The 21,886-nt window shown below is 35.3% G+C and overlaps 1 protein-coding gene across 7 annotated transcripts in view; it reads left to right on the forward strand.

Moving 5' to 3' along the window:
• Positions 1 to 21,886, forward strand: part of LOC150108191 (uncharacterized) — a 368,644-nt gene that overhangs the window by 282,860 nt on the left and 63,898 nt on the right. For all 7 annotated transcript variants that reach the window (XM_090390641.1, XM_090390644.1, XM_090390642.1 and 4 more), the window contains exons 16-17: positions 283 to 432; positions 8,504 to 8,677. In XM_090390641.1, the coding sequence (XP_090246767.1) occupies positions 283 to 432; positions 8,504 to 8,677 (324 nt within the window). The remainder of the gene's footprint in view (positions 1 to 282; positions 433 to 8,503; positions 8,678 to 21,886) is intronic.

Raw genomic sequence — 21,886 nt, forward strand, 5'->3', positions numbered from 1 at the left:
TTAGACAATACAGAATACAGTTTGGTCAGTCAATCCCTAATTGCTAGCTTATATTGTTTATTCAATATACAGGTAGGTAGATATCCATTAATTTGAAGCACCACAGGAAGGTGTGGATTGAACATTAGGTCTGAAGCTCCATTTGGTTCTCTATATTCCTTAAAAAGGCTATGTAGAAATCTCCAAATTATCAAACTTAGTCTCTTAAGTGATATCTTGAATTTTATGCTAAAGTATTAATTCATTAAGCTCAATTATTTCAGTATGCTTTATTTTTTTCAGCAACAAGAAACAGAACTGAATAGTAAACAGAAAGAATTAAATGAATTGAGGAAAGAAGAAACACAGCTTGAACAACAAATAAGTAATGAGAAAAACAAATTAGAAGAATTGAACACAACACTTCAACAAAATCAACTTGAAGTTAGCCAGGTAAATTGATATCCTAGGAATATTTCATTTCTTTTTGACATAAAACTGGCTTATTCTAACAATCATCATGTAATTGTAAAGAAATGTACATTTGCTACATAGTTTTAAAAGTTTTTCTAAAATGTATTTTTTTACTTTGCTGTTTTAAACTAGTAGAATTATTATTTCTCTTTGAGTGAGAAAGTGATATGTGTTATAAGTGAATTTTTTTGTTTTTTTGAGTTAACAATGAATAATTTTTTTCAGCAATTGCTGCAACTCTTTGAAATTACCTCTATTTCATAATTGTGCTTTACATGTAACAGATTTTTTCTTTGATTTTGTGTTGCTTTTTTTAATACACTAAAGAATGTTTGTTTATTAATCTTCAGTGATGACAGAGTTTAAAGCAAACTGAAACAGCTTGTTTACAGTATGGATTGTGTCATTCATTTTTGTCCCTGACTGAAGTCAATAAATGTAGATAAGAGCATTGTTCAAAACATGTGTCAGAACATTGCTAACATGAACTAAACATTATCCTTGCTGTATAATTGTCATAAGCAAAATTTACACTTCAATTAGACATATTCATGTCCTTTTAATCCCCAAAAGTAAAAGAACTTTTAGTATTTGAATAACTTTTTGCTGATGGTCATTATTAGAGATCAGTTTTCTAGATTTCCTGCTTATCCCATTATGTATGGAATGATTGTATTGGCCAGTTATACGTTGCACTGATTTTTTGGGACTCTTATCAGATGCCCTTTTGATTTTGACCACATTCGCTTCCCTTCATGAACACCTCTCTGATCTGGGTTTGTCATGAATTGATGTAGTTTTTTTGAATTTTTTCATCCCATTATTAATTAAATTTCTGTGAGGAGCCTCCTTGTTATAATGGGCAGAGAATTTTCTTCTTACTGCTGTTATGGACTTAAGTTCAACAAGCCACAGGACGGAATTGACTTTTTCTTCAACATTTACCACCTTCAATCACACCAGTCTAAAAAAAAAAAAAAAGAAAAATGTAATGAAATAATATTCGTGCATCAAAAATTCTAATAGTTATACTTTCAAATGATATTTATTGCAACTATATAACTGTGATACTTTTGAAGCAGTTAAAGATCAAAACTGCACTAAGAATTATGGGACACCCTGTATATTGTGTATTTATTTTTTTTGAGGGGGAGACTTATTACAACTCTGCTTTTTGCCAGAATTCTTGTGAATCATTATAGTTTTCAATACTGTTGCAGAATATAGACAATTTTAAATTTAGATGACTAGACCAGAAATTTGCATGCTGCTACTACATTTTTCTTATCTTCCCTTTCATGTTAGGCTCAATGGCCTGTCATGGCCAAGTGACTTAGCTGCTTATCAGTCTAATACTGTTTATGTTATGGCTGTTAATCCTGTCTGCATTATCTTCTATTTCTATAAATTTGTGTGTTCTTCTGGCTTGTTTGGTGGGATGAAAAATTTGACTTTTTCAGAAATTTTACACTACAAAAAAATTTGAGTTTCTGGGAGGAATAACCCTGCCACCTCCATATGAGACCATTTAACTCACCTGCAATTGAAAAGCTCTGATAAAGGATTTTCATATCCTAAATGGAATTTCAACCTAGGTCTTTCTAACCAAAGGCTTCTTCTATACCAACTGAGCTGTGGAATCTCTCTCTCTTCTACATTTTTACATAGTTAAACATATGTTGCATTTAAATAGTCTTACTTGTATTGTTAGTACATCATGTGTATTTGTCATTTATCTATTTCTGGTCTATTATGTTACAATTTCCAAGAACCAGTTTCTGCATATCATCCGCACAAATCAGGAAAGGTAAACCTACAGGTAATGCAGAAAGCATGAAAGTAACAATAACTTCTCTAGGTCCAGTTGTCATGAACTAGGAGAGCTCACTTGTGTCTTGCCATGCAGGAAGTTACTAATAAAGTAACTTCAGATGCTTTTTGATTTACATTATACTAAATGGAATCCAAAACTTCAGGATATTTTGCCTTCTTTCCAGAAAAGTTTCTGGAAAGAAGGCAAAATAGTACTATTCCACAAGCATGGTTCTAGGACAGAAGTTTCCAATTATATACCAGTCTGCAAACTATAGTTGTAGTAAAAGTGGTGTTGGAAAGATTGGCTAGGAATAGAATACAAGATTGGGTTGATGGGCATAGTATTCTTTATTATGGGCAGCATAGATTTGTAAAGGATAGATCTTGTTTTAGCAATTTACTTCTATTTTATGACAAGGTGACAATTGTGTTGGATAAGGGAGAGTCATGTACAGTGATATTCTTGGACTTTGCAAAAGTATTTGATAGACTGCCACATCATAAGTTGCTGTGCAAGCTGGGAATAGATAAAATATTGGTTAGATTGGAAATTGACTCTCTGAATGATACTAGCAAGTTGTATATGATGGAGCAGTGTCTCAAAAAATGAGAGTAACCAGTGGCATGCCCCCAGGCTTCTGTTCTTAGGCCCCCCTGCTGTTTAACTTGTTTGTAAGTGATATATCATGCAGACTGACTGGGGATCTTCAAATGTTTGGAGATGATGCAAAATTGGAGAGAAATAAGTAGCACCTCTGATATTAACATCTTCATCAACATCTTCCCCTCAGAAAGATGTTCATTTGGACAAAAGGAGTGGGATTGTAGTTTTAATATGAATAAGTGCAAGGTATTGCCTTTTGGAGTGCAGAAATATAAGTCTGTATACCATATTGGTGGTGCTGTACTGCAGGAAGTGGGTGAGATTCGAGATTTGGGAATGATAGCAGACAAGTTTAGAGGGCATGTTGCAAGTGTTTCAAAGACTGCACATTGTGGTGCCACTGTGATACAAAGTACTCTAACATGTAGAGATATAGAGAAAGTTATGCCACTATATAAAGCACTGCTCAGACTACACTTGGACTATTTGCTCAGATGTGGTCACCTGCTTTCAGGGTGATTTAGAAACATTGGAGAGGATCCAGAGAAGAGAGACTAAGACAATATCAGGACTCTGGAATAGTGGCTATGAATAGAGGTTGAAGGAAATGTTGATTACAGAGTTTAGTGGATGGGAGCAAAAGAGATGATATGATAGAGATGTTTAAGTTAGTGAAGGAATTTTATGGGATTAATCCAGAGAGGATTATAAGTAGAAGGCGAGAGGGGAGGAACCAGAAGCTATCCTTAGAAGTTGTGTAAGAGTGTTATGAAGAGGAATGTGAGGAGTATTTTTTCTTACATGGAGAATTATCATTGAATGGAATGCATTACTGAAATATGTTGTTAATGCAGGAAGTGTTAAGAATTTTAAGATTCAGTATGATAGATTTATTTTCAGTTGAATGAGTCTCCCATGATTTGTTTTCCAACTGTATGGAGGGTGTAATGATAATAATTTAATTTTTTGTCAAATATAATTAACATATAATTAACAATCAGTCAGGTAAAATATATATTTCTTTCAAGAATGAAATAATTAAATAATTTATCAACTTTTGTCTGGCAAAATTAAATAGAAAAAAGTTTGTGATTTTTCATATACAGCTATATATATATATCAGAGCATATATTCAGGGTGTATTAGGTGTGCGGGCATACCTACGAAATAGCAATATCACTGATATTATTTTTTTCAATTTATTTCTGTTAAAGACTCCCCTAATTGTTTTCTGGCTTTGCGTGATTCCTAAAATTAAACGCAATATCACCATAGTACTTAACACTAAATACGAGGCTAATCTTCTTGAATGGTAGGCAGTCTCAAGTACAGTGATGTGGGCAAATATCAGAATAGAGAACTGGACAATGAGACTTATTTGTGCCTATGGTCCCACAGAAGGTTCTACTAAGGTAGAAGTGGAGGAATTTTTTGAGTCTTTAGAGAAAGCAACTGACACAATGAAAAAGGAAAAGTTGTTCCTTGTTGGGGATCTAAATAGCAGAATAGGAAATGATGGTCATACATACAAAAATTTTTTGGGAAAATTTGGAGAAAAGAGCAAAGCTAATAATAATGGCAAATATCTGTTGGATTTCTGCTCAGGACATGTACTGGTTATTACTAACACAATGTTCCAACATAAAAATGTGCACAAATTCACATGGAAAGAAGAGGCAAGGAGTAAGAAAAGTCTCATTAACTATATTATTGTTGATAGTGATGTTTTCTCCCTGGTGCAGGACACCAGAGTGTACAGAGGATTTGAAATTGGAAGTGATCACCATTTAGTCTTGAGCAGGATAAAATTGAATTTCATATTGAAAAGAATGACATGTAAGAAACTTTTAAGGCGAATAAAAGTTGAGCAGCTCTCAGATGCGAACTGTAGACTAAAATATACAAAGGTTATTGAAGAAAAAATGAAAGAGTTTGAGAACAGTGACCAAACCGTGGAGATACAGTGGCAAGCCTTGAAGAAAATCCTGATTGATTCAGCCAGAGAGGCATATGGTGAGGTTGTCTGTAAGGATAAAAAAATCAGAACTCCATGGTGGAGTGGACACAGGAAGTTAAAGAGGTGGTGAAAGAAAAGAAGAAAGCATATCAAAAGTTCCTGGCAAATAAATTAGCTTGTGATCTTAGAGAATACAGACAAATGTAAGAAAGCTAAACACTTTGTAAAACTAGCTAAACAAGAGTCATGGGAGGACTTTGGTAAGAACATAGAAAATAAATATCAAGAAGGTGGCAAAATATTCTGGAGGTTGTTGAAGAAGCTTAGAAATGGAGGAGAGAGTGCTGTAAAAGGAGTTAGAGATGATAAAGGTGACATGAAAACAGGAGAAAAAGATATCCTTGAAGTATGGAGTAATTACTTCGAAAAATTGCTAAATGAAACAAGCAGTGATAGTACAGTGGTAAATAATACTCAACAAGCATACAGTCAGGAATACATATCCATACTTGAAGTAGAAAAAGCCTTCAAAGGTTTGAAATGTTGAAAGGCCACAGGAGTAGATGATATTCGACCAGAAATGCTGAAGTATGGTGGTATAAAGGTCTTACAGTGGCTGCACTGCATAGTTCAGAAGGCCTGGACAGAGGGGCAAATTCCCGATGATTGGAATAGAGCTCTCATAGTACCCATATATAAAAAGGGAAATAAAACTGAATGTGAGAATTACAGAGTTATTTCCCTACTGAGTGTTCCTGGTAAAATATATGCCAGTATACTTAAGAAACGGTTGAGAAGAATTGTGGAAGAATAAGCTGGATTCAGGCCATATAGAGGCTGTCAGGATTAGATCTTCACTTTACGACAAATAGTGGAGAAATCATGGGAATATAACAAAGATCTGTATTTAAATGTTGAAAGTTTATTTTTCACTTGGTTAGACTATAATAAATTTAGTTTAATCTTTATCCAAGTGTGAGCAAACAAAAGGATTAAAAGGATTAAACTAAATTTATTACGGTCTAACCAAGTGAAAAATAAACTTTCAACATCTTTCTCTAATTCCAGAGTAATTTAATAAAATGGTGGCACACCTTTTGGCAACTCCTATAGGTAAAGATGACCTCGCCATTGCTTCTGCCTGGTATCTCCATTTCTGGACCTGGCTCCCACTGAAGATACCTCAATAAAGGTCGAAACTAGTCTGAGTAGTGGCTTTTCCCTTGCATAACATTATACATATCTGCAAGGAGATGTGTTTTGCATTATGGGAGATACTTAGATAGGAGTGATATTAGCTAGGTCCACTTTTGCTACGAGTCGCCCGGTGTTGTACTATCTTACCCCAGTCCTGAAGATATTTTCAGGCGCAAACTTTGTTTGCTCAAACTTGGATAAAGGATTAAACTAAATTTATCTGTATTTAAGTTTTGTCGATCTGGAAAAGGCATATGACAAGGTGTCAAGAGAGAAGCTATTCAATATACTACAGTTATATGGTGTCAATGGGGCATTATATCAAGCAATACTTAGTCTGTATTTGAGTTGTAATTCAGCAGTTAGAATTGAAGGAAGTACAGGAAGATGGTTTAATGTTAAATCTGGCATGAGACAATGATGTACATTATCCCCTCTGTTATTCATTATCTATATGAATCACATTATGAAGGAAAGTGGTATTAAACATGATATCAAAATTGGAGATGTTAATGTTAGCTCTTTGCTTTATGCGGACGATGTTATACTTCTAAATAAATCCGCTACAAGTCTGCAAGATTCCCTGACTAAATTGAATAACTGTTGTAATAGATATGGTATGAAGGTCAGCAATAAAAAGACAAAGACAATAAAAATAGGCAGAATCATTGAAAATGTCAACAGCATTGTGAACGGAGAACCTGTGGAACAAGTAAAACATTTCAGCTACTTAGGCACGATTTTTAGTGAAGATGGTAAATTAAATATGGAAATAGACAACAGAATCAACAAAGCTGGTATGATAGAAGTCAATTGAATAAATTCATATGGAATAAGAGAGAATTTAGTCAGAACACTAAATTAGCTGTATACAAGACAGTGTTTAAACCAATTTTAACTTATGGATCTGAGAGCTGTGTCAGAAGTAAAACACTTGACCAAAGACTAGAGACCGCAGATATGAGAGTCCTGCGAAAGATTATAGGCGTGAACAAATGGCATCAATGGCAATATCATATTAAAAACGAGGATATTAGGAAAGAACTTGACATTGTCAGCATCCAGGAATGCGTTAGCAGAGCTAATCTCAGGTGGTATGGTCACTTAAACAGAATGGGCGAGGAAAGATTACCAAAACAAATGTTCTCTGCCAGGTTGGCAGGAAAACGACCCAGAGGAAGACCAAGATATAGGTGGATTGATACAGTACAATGTGTCTTAGACGATAGAAATATAAGATTTGATAATGTTGGAGTCTTGACAAGTAACAGACTGATTTGGAGGAAATTTTTAGATAGGAAGTTAGTAATGATGTAAATTTTTCATGTAGTGCTATCATATCCTGTACACCCCCACTCCCCCTTGAGGGTACATGGCAGGAATTTGATGATGATGATATATTAATGCTTCATGAGGATGATACATTTCGACATGTAAACATTGCATCGCATTCATGTTAATAGCACAGGTGTGAGGTCACAAATATTTGGACATCTTTGATCCATTTGAACAGATGTACAGATAATGCAGTGGGTCAAATCCATAGCATTCCAATGGTTTTAAATCACTCAGAAGGCAAGGTAAGTTGAGCGCTGAGACAATAACACCCAGAAATCAGTGGCTGTAATTGGTTATTGTGTTAACCAATGTAATCAAACATTGTCATTTGTCATGAGTTGTTGTTTTTGTTTTCTGAGTTTCATCTGTTTTGCATGTGTGGTGTGAACTGACCTGTTTAGGACACCGATATAGACAAGTAATTTTCTATAAATAATTGAACGTTTTTGCCCATATTTACAACAGGACACAGTGTTGATGATGTACTGAATGTCCTGTTTTCTGCCAGAGAGTTTGTAGATTGTTTGATTATAGTCGAAGGAGGTTGGAACTTGTGTATAAATAAGTAAAATGAGTTATTTCATCATTTCTTTGGTTCAATCTGGAAAAATAATAATTTCTCAAGTGATTACTATTTTCAATATTTGTGTGCATTATATGTCTGTATTTAAAAATCGTATCAAAATTCAATTATCGGTGTCTCACTCTAGTATTTGCCAATGATGATCTAATTTCACCACAAACACATGAAGAATAGCTGTTGTTCAATTGATCTTTATCTTTCCATATTTAAAATTATATTAATTGATAAATTAAAATATTCCAAGTTATCCTACAATTAATTTTGTTGGGCCAGTTAAGATGAGCGATGATGCATATGCACTCTTAAAACTTTCATACATCAGTTAAGAGGCAATCATATAGTCAAGTTTATGTGAATTTTGTAGCATGGGTTGCATAAGCCACATGACAGCATACCCAACCTAAATGGGCATGCTACGCCACTGTATTATATATAGATTATAGTTAAGAATCAGTTCTTCACAAATTCTTTAATGATGGACTTATACAAGTTTTATTTACTTTTGATTAAGACATTAATGGTTATTAAAAAAAAAATATTGCAATTTTATGTTTAGATAAAACTAAAGATCACTCAATTACAAGATCAACATAGTCAGCTAACATCTGCTGTAGAACAGTTAGATGCTGCAATAGCAAGTGGAGATTACAGTAATGTTAAGGAATTCTCATTTACAGCTTTTAGTCCTACAATTACTGCAGATTTTCAACAAAATATATCTCTAAACCCTGTGAGTACAATACAGTGTTTTCAGTATATTTATAATTTTGTACCTCTTTTTTATTATGCATAAATAAGTGATTTTATTCTTAAAAATCAAATAATTTATCATTCTTTTGAAGGTATACCTTTAAAATAGTTATTTTGCAGACTTATGCTAGATAATATATTGGAGCAAATCTAATGGTAATTCTTCACAGCGCTTCGGGGTCAGTTAGCAAATAATTTTGCTGCCACTATTCTGCCAAGTGTTCCTGGAGGGGAAATCCAAGAAGTGAATCTTTGCAGCAGAAGGGGGAGGGGACTTTTCAAGACTATGCTTTGCTGAGGAGTTGAGTAAAATTATCATCCATGTGTGTATGTGTGTCTCTTAGTAAAGAGTCTGTTACTGTATATCCCATTCCTTCCAGTTTCAACTCAAGAACTATTAAAAGTCAAGCAAAGAGAAAACTCATTTGAGGGTGCAACAGTAAAACGGTTCTGCATGTCAGCTGCTGGATAGTACACAGGACCAAGCCAGTTAGTAAGGTATCTGGAGGCTTCCTGATCAGCCAGTGTCAAATCCTGCAGCCATGTATTTTTTCAGTTCGTGACTTGAGGGAGACCAAATACTGTGGCTGCAAGAGGGAGCTGTCGAGGCCACGTGTATAGCAATATAAATGATGTGCACCACCACCTATAGTCATCTAAACCAGAAGGACTATTCCTAGCAAAATCCCCAAATGGCAATCTCAATAGCCACTGTCCACTCAACTACACATTACATAGCTCTTTTTGCCACAAAGGGTCATTCATCAGAACCAACATATCATTCCAAAGACTGGACATCCTCGAAACTCCACTGTTCGATCTGCTTTGGCTCCAAATTTCCCTACCAAATTAACCTGCCTCTTTTCATATGCTCTCTCTCCATCGTTCTCCAAACTCCATCAACCAATCTGACCTCTTCAACTCTCTCTCTCTCTCTCTCTCTCTCTCTCTCTCTATATATATATATATATATATATATATATATATATATACAGCTCGACTTTCTGCAATCAAAATATCCCAATAGTGAGGTCATCTTTCTTGGGGACTTCAGTGTCCACAACTCACATTGGCTCCCCTTCTCCAATTTCACCGACCAATCAGGTAGAGATACTGAGGTGTTCATCATCAGCAGTGACCTATCTCAGATCATCAATCTTCCTACCAGAATACTTGACAATCCCCTCCAATTTGCCAACACACTTGATCTCTTCCTAACAAGCTCTCCTTCCAGGTTTATTGTGGTTGTCAGTTCTCCACTTGGTAACTCGGACCACATACATCTCTTTTGCCAGAAAATAACCTTCACCCACCAGTTCAGTCTCGTGATATGGGTGTCAACTGCGAGAACCTCCATGACTTCTATTCCTCCTTCCCATGGTCCAACTACTGCTTCAGTTCTTCTAATCCAAACACCTGCTCAGACCGAATAACAGAAATCATTCTCACAGGAATGAAGGCTTTCATACCTTATTCCACTCCAAATTCTCAGCCACCATCTAAACCTTGGCCAATTGTGTGCCAGTACTGTAAACGAAAAAAAACCCCTCTGCTTACCATGAAGGACTCAAGACCAAAACTCCAGCTTCCCACTCTGCCTACACTGAAGCTTGCAACCATTGTAAAAGAATCATCACCAAGATCAAGTCCGACTTTGAAAGGGCCAAATGCTGCAAACTCACCTCCTGCCCAAATGGCAGTCGCTCCTTCTGGTCCCTTGCCAAGGCCATTGGGCACAAATTCTGCCCACCCAGGTTTCCAACACTATGACAACCAGATGATACTGTAGTTACCTCACCTAAGGACATGGGCCAACTTACTGGCATCACTCTTCTCTTCAAATTCCTCATTGATGACTTGGGCAAAGATCCCTCCACACTACCACAAATGGCTCCCTTCATGTCCCCCATAGTCTTCTGACAAAAAGAAATCCGAAGAATCCTCAATAACCTGAACACAAACAAGGCATCCGGTCCTGATAGTATCCCACTTGTTGTATTAAAAATTTGTGCTCCAGAGCTAACACCTACCCTGTATCGCCTGTTCGATCTATCCTATTCAACTGGCATCTACCCTACAACATGGAAGCAAGTCTACATCCAGTCCATTCCAAAGAAAGGTGATAAAAGTCAACCAATGAACTACCCTCCAATTGCTCTTGCTTCTCTCTAAAATTATGGAGAAGGTCATCAACAACCAACTCTTGAATCACCTAGAGTCATACCAACTAATCAGTGATCAGCAGTGTGGATTTTGCCACTTGCGATCCACAACTGATCTTCTTGCCTTCACCACCCACCTTTGGACTTGAGCCATGGAGAAATTTGGAGAAAATCACCTGGTTGCTCTTGACATTTCAAAAGTATTTGATCGGGTTTGGCACAGAGACCTACTTAACAAACTGGCATCCTATGGTCTGCCTTCCTCACTCTGCAACTGGATCACTAACTTTCTCAATGATCACTCACTATGGTCTGCTCTCCTCAGATTTCCCCATCAATGTGGGTGTACCCCAGGGTTCTGTTCTCTCAGAATTAAATTCCTATCCATAGCTTGGCCGATGACAGTACACTCCATTCCTCCTAATCATTTGACAAACCTTGTAATGCTCAAGTATTAGAATCCCCAAGATCTACCATGACCAAGGATCTGACCTCAGATTTGCTAGCTATATCCCAGTGGGGCAAGGACAACCTTATTAAGTGCCACCAGAACTCGGCCCTATCTGATCTCTCACAAGAAAGAGCTCACATCCCCCCCTCCCTTACCTTTGGTAATACTGAGATATCAAAACATGATTTCTCTACTCACCCAGATTTCTATACTCAAATGGACCTGCACCTCCAATCTTTCTTGGCACAACCACATTTCAACTATGGCTTCTGCAGCCACCAAAAACTTGGTGTACTTTTTTCACATGTGACACTAATCTGCCCAGTCATAGAATATTGCTCCCATATTTGGGGTGGAGCACCAAAATCCTCTCTAAGATTGCTCGATTTGATGCAGAGGAGGGCAGTCTGGCTGATTAATGATTCCTCTGACATACTCACTTCAATCTCTCTCTCTCCCCCATAGATGTTCAGTTTCTGCCTTGTGTTCTCTTCTACAGATACTTTCATGGATAGTGCTCCGTTAAATTGGCCACTATTATTCCTCAAAATCATGAAAACAAGAGCCACTGCTAACCAACCAACCAACTTTTACAGTCCATCTTGAAACTCACTGAATCAGCTTCACTGTCTCCTCCTTCATCCTATCTGCTTCTGTCCTTTAGATCAGTCTCCCCCCATTCTTCCCCCCCCCCCCCCCAAAAAAAAGATTACAACATGACACTATCCTTCTAAGTATGCTGTAAATGTTGTTTTCTCTTTCCAAGCAAACTAATCTACTGATGATTTCTTCTCCCACTGAGCAACACTGACACATTCACTCTTATCGATATATTGTCTATATTGTAAAAAAGTCAAGAAGAATAATGTATAATTTCTCCTCACTTTTAGTTAGATCATTAATTTCAGTGTACTTATCCAAAAATTTGCAAGGAACACATGGAAACAATTTTTATTAGTTTATGAAATGCTCATTCCCCATTCCACTTAAAACTCTCATTTGTTATCTAAGTTTTAGTTCATCAAAAAAGTGTGCTAAGGCTACACAGAGAGGAATCAAACATTTTCATATTTGGCTTTCATCAAAATCTCTATCTTCTTTTTTGTTTGTACTAAAGCATGGAATGGATGCAGATTATCAACACATCCAAAATTGATTTTGAAATGACCAAAAAGTAAAACATTTGCATTATGTTCAAATGGCAGCCATGCTGCTATCTTTCTAGTCTTTTGCCAAGGTTATTGGCTATAACTTTTATCTGCCCCTGCTTCTGCCACTTTTGCACTAGAATGGTTCTGTTACCTCTTTACCTGTGGAGAAAAACCTTTCTTTTGCATCTTTCTTCCAATTCTTGCATTTACAGTCTTGGCAAATGTCCTTCTACTATTCCAAATGTGCAAATTCAGTGTCTCCCTTAGATCTTTTTTGGAAAGGGGGGGGGGGGGCGGGCGGTCAGATGAATCTTGTCTGAACTGGATGCCAAAATGTTTCATCATCCTGGTGGCATTTCTTCAGTTGTGAATATTTATGCTCCAGAGTTAACTCCTGTTCTATATTACATTTTTTGTCTCTTCTATTCTACTGGTATCTGTCTGCATCATGAAAACTAGCTCATATTCTATCCAACTCAATACTTGTTATTGAATTACCATCCCATTTCTTTCACTTCACTTCAGTTCTTTGTAAAGTACAGGAGAAAACCATTAACCCTCAACTAATGTGCTATGTGAAAATTTCTCAACAAATTAATTAACACTGTTACGGATTCCTCCACTGTTCTCAACAGTGAATCTTGCTTATGTCACTCTCTTTTATGTTATAAAAATGTTTGTAGAATCTTATGTAGTTGTAATCAGTATCGAATGCATTTAATGGAGTTTAGCATGAAGGCTATTAAGTAAGCTTATATCATATGATGTATCTTTTGCAACTTGGTTGTGTTTTCTCACATTCCATGTAATGTGGATAGATCTTTATGTGATCAAACTTTGCAATGACTACTCAGCTTTCTTGTTGTTGTTTTTTCACAGACTTGCTCTCTTTTTTTTTATGAATGACTTATCCAATTGAATTCAAATCCCAAATCTCAGTTTTGCTGATGTTACACTACACTCTCTCTCTCATTAACAAACCTGTTCTATAGATTACCAAAACTTCCACAATATCAGCTTATACAATCTGAAATTCTGATCCCAAACTGTTCTTGAGTAATAGTTTGGTACATGTCCAAATGTGATAACTTATCAATTTCAAAATAAGATTCAGTTTTACTAAATCTTATTTTGTTAGAATTTTAATATTTTAAAGCAATGTAACCTCTGTGCCAAACTATTAGTGAAACAAACCAAGTGTGTTATTATTATTATTACAACATGCCATCTCTAAGGAATCCAAGGATTCATCGCAAGAGGCCACTCTACTCAGCTGCATAAATCTCACTGTCTCTCCTACTATTTAATTTTCCAACTACATACAATAACACTACTACCATCATCAACATCATCTACCACCCACCTCCAACAATAGTATTTTTTGTCTGTGAATTGCATGTGTTCTCATGGCCAATTTGCCTGTACGCAGCATGAGAAGGCTGTGTTTCTGGGAGGGAAAACTCTACTACCTTCATATGAGATCGGCTAACTTACCTTCCATTGAAAAAAAAGCTCATATAAAGATTCCTCTCATCATGATGAGAATTGAACTTGGATCTTTTTCAATCAAAGGTACAATGTTTTGTTGTTCTTCCAAGTGTGCTATGGAGGTGCCAGATAAACCAGATTAAATTCTTATGAGATGCAGAGCAGCACAGAAAATACCCACATGCTGTCAATCTAAAGAAACCTCTGGTTTCTCACAACTCATCATGATTACTGACACATTAGCAAGTCTTTACTTTTATGTTGGCAAAACTAAAAAAATCTCTAACCTTTATAAAGAGAAATATTTGGTTAACTCATAATGAACTGGTTGTATCTCCAGAGTTCTTTAATGTTATAGAGCATATATTTGCAGTCTTCCAGATACTGTTTAAGATAGATATATGGAAGTTTAATCTTCTAGTTCACCATCTTCCTCTTCTTTTTCTACTGTTAAAGACCTAAAAAAAGCAGTTATTAATATTCCTGGATGACCGATCACTACAGAAATGATAAATGCCTTATCCAAAGGTCTTAAAACAGTTTGTTATGTTTTTTTTTTTTTTTCATGAAACAGATAAATTTAATATTCCTTCAGAAACAACTAACCATCTTCATTTCGAAATGGCACAAATTTTGTGTAAGTCTAAACTTCCATCACCTAATCAGTCTTATCTGCACTTAAAGTGTTAAAGCAAAATAAAATTTTGTAATCAATAATTGCCAGTCGTGAAGTCATTTCACAACTGGGCAACTTATATATAGAGGCTAATGACTTCACATCACTTGCCTTAGTATATATGAGTTGCCCAGTGTCTTGAAATTACTTCACATGCAAACTTTGTTTGCTTACACTTGGATAAAGGATTAAACCCAGAATATAATTTCTTGGAACCTTTACTTTATAGTATAACAAAGTGCAAAAATTTTCAACATCTATCTCTAATCCAGAGTATTTTAGTAATAAGGTGTGACACCTTTTGACTACTTGTATATGGAAATATTACTTCTGCATTACTTCAACCTTGGTATCATTTGTAGGTCTGGTTCCAACTGATGAGACCTCAATAACTGTCAGGCTCTCTGTCAGGCATCCCCTATACTAACTACTCTTAGCCCGTGAAGAACATCCCTATACTTTTTCACCTCAATTAAGGTCGAAACCAGTCTGGATAGCGACCCTTCCCATAATGCATAGCATTATACATGTCTGAAAGGATATGTGCCTTGCATTATAGGATACTAAGGAAAGTGATGTGAAGTCATTAGCCTGTATATATGAGTTGCCCAGTCGTGAAATTACTTCGTGCACCAACTTTGTTTGCTTACACTTTGATAAAGGATTAAACCAAAGGAAAAAACCTCTGAGCAGCTTCATCTTAGCCAGCTGACTTCTTAATCACAACAGTGCTTCGTGGTATGGGAGGAGAAAGCTAATTAACTTATTGAACTTACTAACATTTTGCTTAGTTTATAACCAGCATCATTAGAGCACAAACTATATAGTAAATACAAAGTACTCAATTATGACCACTGCAATAAAAATTCAAATTGCAACCAAAAAGGAAACCAATGTCCTAACAAGGCCATTCTCTGTGAGACAGATAATGATGAAGTTAATTCAGAGAAGTCAGGCCAATGGTTTGACTTATATTGAAAGTTTTTCCACTTGATTATATTATAAATTAAAGATGGCAAGAAATTATATGACCACATCAATTGCCTTGGTATTCCATAATGCAATGCACGTATCTTTACAGACATGTATAATACTATGTATTATGGGAAGGGTCACTACCCAGACTGGCTTTGACCCTTATTGAGGTCTCATCAGTGGGAGACTGACTCAGAAGTGATGCTCTGATTTGCTCCAGCGAACAAGCACTTAAAGATGAATTAAAAGTTATCAGCAATACCTTCCTGAAAAAATGGCTACAGCCAAAGTACTGTCAACAAAATAATTCACTAGACTCCAGTTGAAAACAAAAATAGACTAGATTACAATAAAACTGTAACCATTCCATACATTAAAGGGATGTCAGATAAACAGAATATTACAGAAATACAACTTTAATACCACCTTTAAACCTCCTGCAAAATTAAAGAACAACTAATCCAAGGATCCACTTCCTCTGCTGGCCCACCGTGGAGTATACTATACTGTATTCATTGCACCTGTAATTTGCCCTATATAGGAGAAACAGGACACACAATACTTATCCAAAATAAGTAACATAAATGGCACATTAAATTTAATAATTAAATTTAAAAACAGCCTTTCTGATCATGCTCCGAATATTCTGCATAGAATTGACTGGAAAGTCGCCTGTTGTTTACATCACACCAAAACTTGGTATGAACATAAATTTAAGGAGATCTGTGAAATTCTTATCAACCACCCTATTCTTAACAATAATAATGATCTAAAAATCCAAAGAAAATGGAAGGCACATGTTCTATCCACATAACCTTTTCGTCTAAGAATTAATTAAAGAATTAATTAATTAGAAATATCAATTAATTAATTAATTATTAACTACAGGGCTCTAAGTTAGTTACCTAGGATCTTAAATCTAATATAATATAACAATTCTCATGTTAAATTAGGACACTACTTTTGCTGTAATAAAACTATCTATATAAATTTGTTCTCTGATGATGTTATAAATAGAATATAGCTGTGTGTTTTTTTTCCCCTCACTAGAGGGATCCTGGCATTCTGTTTGAAATATAATATAGCTTGTCTCTGTATATATTGGGTTGTTGCAAATGAAATGGCCAATTTTAAGGACAATTGAAAAAGAAGAGAATAAAAAGAAGAAGAATACCTGTTTAATCAAAGTAATCTCCAGCAGCATCAATACATTGTTGCTAACGTGTGGCAAGGTCATTTATACCACATTTGTAAAAATCAGTGTCTCTGGAAGTGAAGAAGTCCTCCACTGCCCGATGAATTGATGCGTCATTGGCAAAGCATTTCTTGGACAAACAATGGCTCAAGTGCCGGAAAAAATGGTAATCTGGTGGGGAAATGTCAGGAGAGTATGGAGGATGAGGCACAATTTCGTATCCCAAATTGTTGATTTGCTATATGGTTGACACTGCCGTATGTGGTCGGCCATTATCCTGAAGCAATAGGACTCCATGTCTATTCACAAGTGCTGGTTGCTTAAGGCACAATTTGTCATGCATTTGCCGCATATCTGTACAATATCGAGCTGCATTTATTGTTTCACCTCATGGAAGGAATGAGTAGTGAATAACACCAGAAGACCACCATACAGTAGACATCTTCATTGGATGCAGAGGTGCCTTTGGAGTCCTTCCTGGAGTGTCTTTCACTCTCAACCACTGCGACGAACATGTATGATTGTTGTAGAATATCCACTTCTCATCTACAGTTACAATTCGTTGCAGGAACCTTTCTTCTTTACTTCTTAAGAGAGAAGAGCACACTTCCAAACAGCATGCTTTGTTTTCATCAGTGAGTTCATGAGGCACCCACTTGTCGAGCTTCCTTACTTTTCCTATTATTGCCAAGTGCTGTGAAACAGTTGAGAAGTGTACATTTAGTGTCTGGGCGATCTCTCGTACAGTTTGTCGTGGATCTGATTTGATTAAATCCTTTAATTCATTCTAATCAATGGAGGAAGGACGATGGCCACGGCGTTCCTTTTGTAGCCTCAAATTTCCTGAGCGAAATTTTGCAAACCAACAGCAAGTAGATCTCTCATTAGTTGTTCCTCCACCAAATGCTTTATTGATATTTTTTTACTGCAGCTGCTGCAGAATTTCCCGATTTGAACTCGTAAAGGTATAGCAACCTTAATTGACTGGGTTCCATGATTGACTTGATGTCGGTAGTATTCAATGTTTAATGCTCGTTGAACAAAACAAATACTACAATTGCATCACCCACGTGTGATGCTGTCACATGAAATAAAAAATATGCATATACCTCAGCGCTTGATTTCTTCAGCAACCAGTAGAAACCTGACAGTCATTCAACGGCCATTTAATTTGCAACAACCCAATGTATATATGTATACTCCAGATGATGACCTTAATACGAAGGATGAAACGTTCAAGAAATGAAAGTAATTAATTCTAACGTGGTTGTAGTCTCCATAATTTGTCTGAAATGAACTCTACAATTCCATTTAGTGCTACATTATTTCTAACATCTGTGCTGCAGGTGCTGAAGACCAGTCCATAGTACTGCCTATGAAGGATTAAAAACTTTCAGTAATGACAGTGGTCAACTAAATATACTGCTTTCCAAGAACTCTAGTAACTGGAGACAACTGTTCTTATTTTGCTTTAGTCTATCTGTAGATTGAGGCTTCACAGCATTCCTTGAATAATTTTTCCAATATAGACTTTCAGTACTTAACAGAATTACTTGATCTTCCAGATAATTGACATTTTTTGCATTTTGAAAACATCAGTTACAGATTTCCAACAAACTAGGCTTTGCCTGATTTGTAAATTCAATAATATTTTGGGTAATACTCATTGCCTCAAAGCTGGAGATTACTTTTAATCCATTTCTAGAGGATGTGTAATCTTTAATTAACTGATTGATATCCAGGTAGTGAAGAATCTGGTTGAAGACCTTCCCCATCACTTCGGAGAGAAAATACATAAGAGGAGATACTATTTCAAAAGAAAGTAGTAGTGATAGTAGAAGAAATCAATTGAATAGGAAGAAAAATTTATTCTTTGAGTTTGAAGGTTGAACTGTGAAGAAATGCTTGCTGCTGCACGTGTTTTAGAAGAATTAGATGAGAATATGTAAGCAGATTAATGGGGGGGGCTATGAGTAAAATGTGACATTATCATGTCATGTTTTATCAATAGAGCTTTTGCACACCACAATTAAAATTAATGATTTATGCTGCATGATACTGTATTTTTTCCTTTAATGTATATAATATAATCTCTTTTTGAAAAGAGATTATATTATATACATTAAAAAGGTGAAAAGAAACCTTATTAATTGGTTTCTTTTCATCTTATCAAAATCATATAACAATAAAGCAGAGTAAAATACAAAATGCTATACAAAACATTGAAAGTAGAATGCTGAGTAAATAGAGATAGATGAACTTGAGATATTTTATATTTTATTTCACTTTATCAAAATCATATAACAATAAAGCAGAGTAAAATACAAAACATTGAAAGTAGAATGCTGAGTAAATAGAGATAGATGAACTTGAGATATTTTATATTTTAAAAATGTCAATCAGAATACAACTATGGTGTTGAATATGTATTACAGGACAGTGCAAGAGAGATGAGAGTGCATTTAACAAGACTATTTAATTTGTCTCTACATTAGTAAAGTGTCATGTGAGGGGAAAAGGGAAAATAGTTCCAGAGGTGACAAGACAGGTTTCAAATTATAGACCACTTAATATCTCAGGAGTGGTCTTAAGATATTGGAAAATTTGGTTACGGGCAGAATATAAGAATAGGTAAATAGGACTGTGATACTCTATGGGAAAAATCATGACTTTATGAAGAGGAAGTCTTCATAATTTACTTATTTTCTTCTATAAAGTAACAATCAAGTTTGATAAGAAAGATGACTGCACCGTGATATTGCTGAACTTTGCAGAGGTATTTGACAGCACACTACATACAGCTTTCTTATGCAAGAAGCAAACAGGGACTAGTGACATAGATCGGAGGATGAGTGACTGATGGAACAGACACCAGGCAGTAGCTTTTAGTGTAGCTGTATAATGTAGTGTAGTGTAGCAGAGGGGAAAACAATCAATGATATTGATTTTTCCCAACATCAGTGATATTATGAATGGTTTGCAAGGAATATCTAGTTGTTTTCTGGTAACGATAAACTGAGAGGAGCAGTAGTTAGCAAAGGTGATATAGAGATCCAGCTTGACGATCTTAAGAGAATAATCATTACCAATTCAGTGTGCAGAGTATAATGTTATATACTTTTTGATGAAAAAACTACAGGCTGTGTATTGCATATGGAAATATACTTCAAGAAATTTGATGAATCTAAGGATTTAGGAGTACTGTTGGACAGAGTGGAAATTCATAGGATATTGTAAAAGTGGACAAAATATCCCAAAGGATGAACTGATTGCTAAAAAAACACACTGATAAGCACTATAAATTATAACATCATGAATGTAATTTCTTGCTTGTTATAATTTACTTGATAACTAAGTGGATAAATACTTTCTTACAAACACTGTTTCTTAATGTTGTGTATTAACAGGCTTTGATGTGATCACATCTGTACCTGTTTTTCTTGGGGATGTGAAAGTTGTGGAGGATTCAGAAATAAGTGACCAAGCTGGAGACAGAGAGAGAGAGTTTGCAGAATGTTTCTTAGAAGTTTTTCCACTTGGTTATACCATAAATTAAAGATACCAAGAAATTATATATTTGGTTTAATCCTTTATCCAAGTGTAGCAAACAAAGTTTGCACCTGAACTATTTTCAGGACTGGGCAACTCTGGATTAGAGAAAAATGTTGAAGTTTTTCTTCTTGGTTATACTATAAATTAAAGATACCAAGAAATTACATACTTGGTTTAATCCTTTATCCAAGAGTATTTTAATAATAAGGTGTGACACATTTTGGCTACTCGTTTATGAAAATATGACTTCTGCATTATTTCAACCTTAGTATCACTTCTGGGTTTGGCTCCCACTAATGAGACTCAATAAAGATCAAAACCAGTCTGGGTAGTGACCCTTCCCATAATGCTTAACATTATATATGTCTATAAGGATATGTGTTTTGAATTATTGGATACTAAGGCAAGTGAAGTGAAGTCATTAGCTTTTTTATATGAGTTGCCCAGTCCTGAAAATAGTTTTCAGGTGCAAACTTTGTTTGCATACACTTGAATAAAGGATTAAACCAAGTATATAATTTCTTGCTATCTTTAATTTGTAGAATGTTTCATATAAAGATAGACTGAAGGTTTGAGTTATTAGTTAATATGTAGAAAATAGGAGATATGACTGAAACATATGTTGATAAATAGATTTTGTATAGTAAATTCTAAAGAAATTTTTAGTAGATGAATGGAGATGAAAGAACAAAAGAACATTAGAAAAGGTGTGGAACAACTAGATTTGTTTGCTTGTTGGATGGCAAATGAGTTGTCAGAGGAAGTCATGAGTGCTTTGTTCATGAACACCTTTAAGCAATAATATGCATTGTTGGTAATGGTTAGTATGGCCTCCAGTGATGAGTCTTTCAACTCCATGGTGTAATAGTAATAATAATAATAGAATCTTACTGTGTGAGCCTGCATAGTCAGTTATGTCTTATGGTTTGGAAAGACCTGGATTTAAATTCTCTATAAGATATTAAAAACCTTTATAAGGACTTTTTCAGAATATTTGTTTTAATACTATAAAAGACTGGCAAACTGGCTTTAAAACACATGCTGCTGACATAGAACGTTGTATCCAGGATTAGTTGCATTATTTGAGCATTAATTAGATTTATATGAATTTGTGTTAATTGATCATAACAGCTCATCATGCTTAACGTGCTAAACAGAAGATGAACCTTGCTGTATTTATTCATATACTAGTGTACAGTGTGGGTGCTTGGTATGAAAAGACACTGAAACACCTTTTTCAGTTGCATGCACAAGACAACTTTGTATTTACAATACTTATCAGTGTAGAGGGTAGGATAATAATATATGCCAGATTTTATTACCATTTTTTTTTATCAAACAACTGGTTATGATTTGACAGATTGATCTGTAATGGAATGAAGAAAGAAAACAAAATTACTGAAGAAAATCCAAGATTTTAATTAAGTGCAGAATAATTTTTTTAAACACCGTTTTATTATATACATGTTAGTAGGAAATGTATATTTTAAAATTATAAAATATGCTATGGTTATATTTTTGTTAATCAAGTATAAGTTG

This window comes from Typopeltis vanoorti, chromosome 3, assembly GCF_054136105.1.
Source record: "Typopeltis vanoorti isolate ZY-2024b chromosome 3, IOZ_Tvanoo_1.0, whole genome shotgun sequence".
NCBI classification, from domain to species: domain Eukaryota; kingdom Metazoa; phylum Arthropoda; class Arachnida; order Uropygi; family Thelyphonidae; genus Typopeltis; species Typopeltis vanoorti.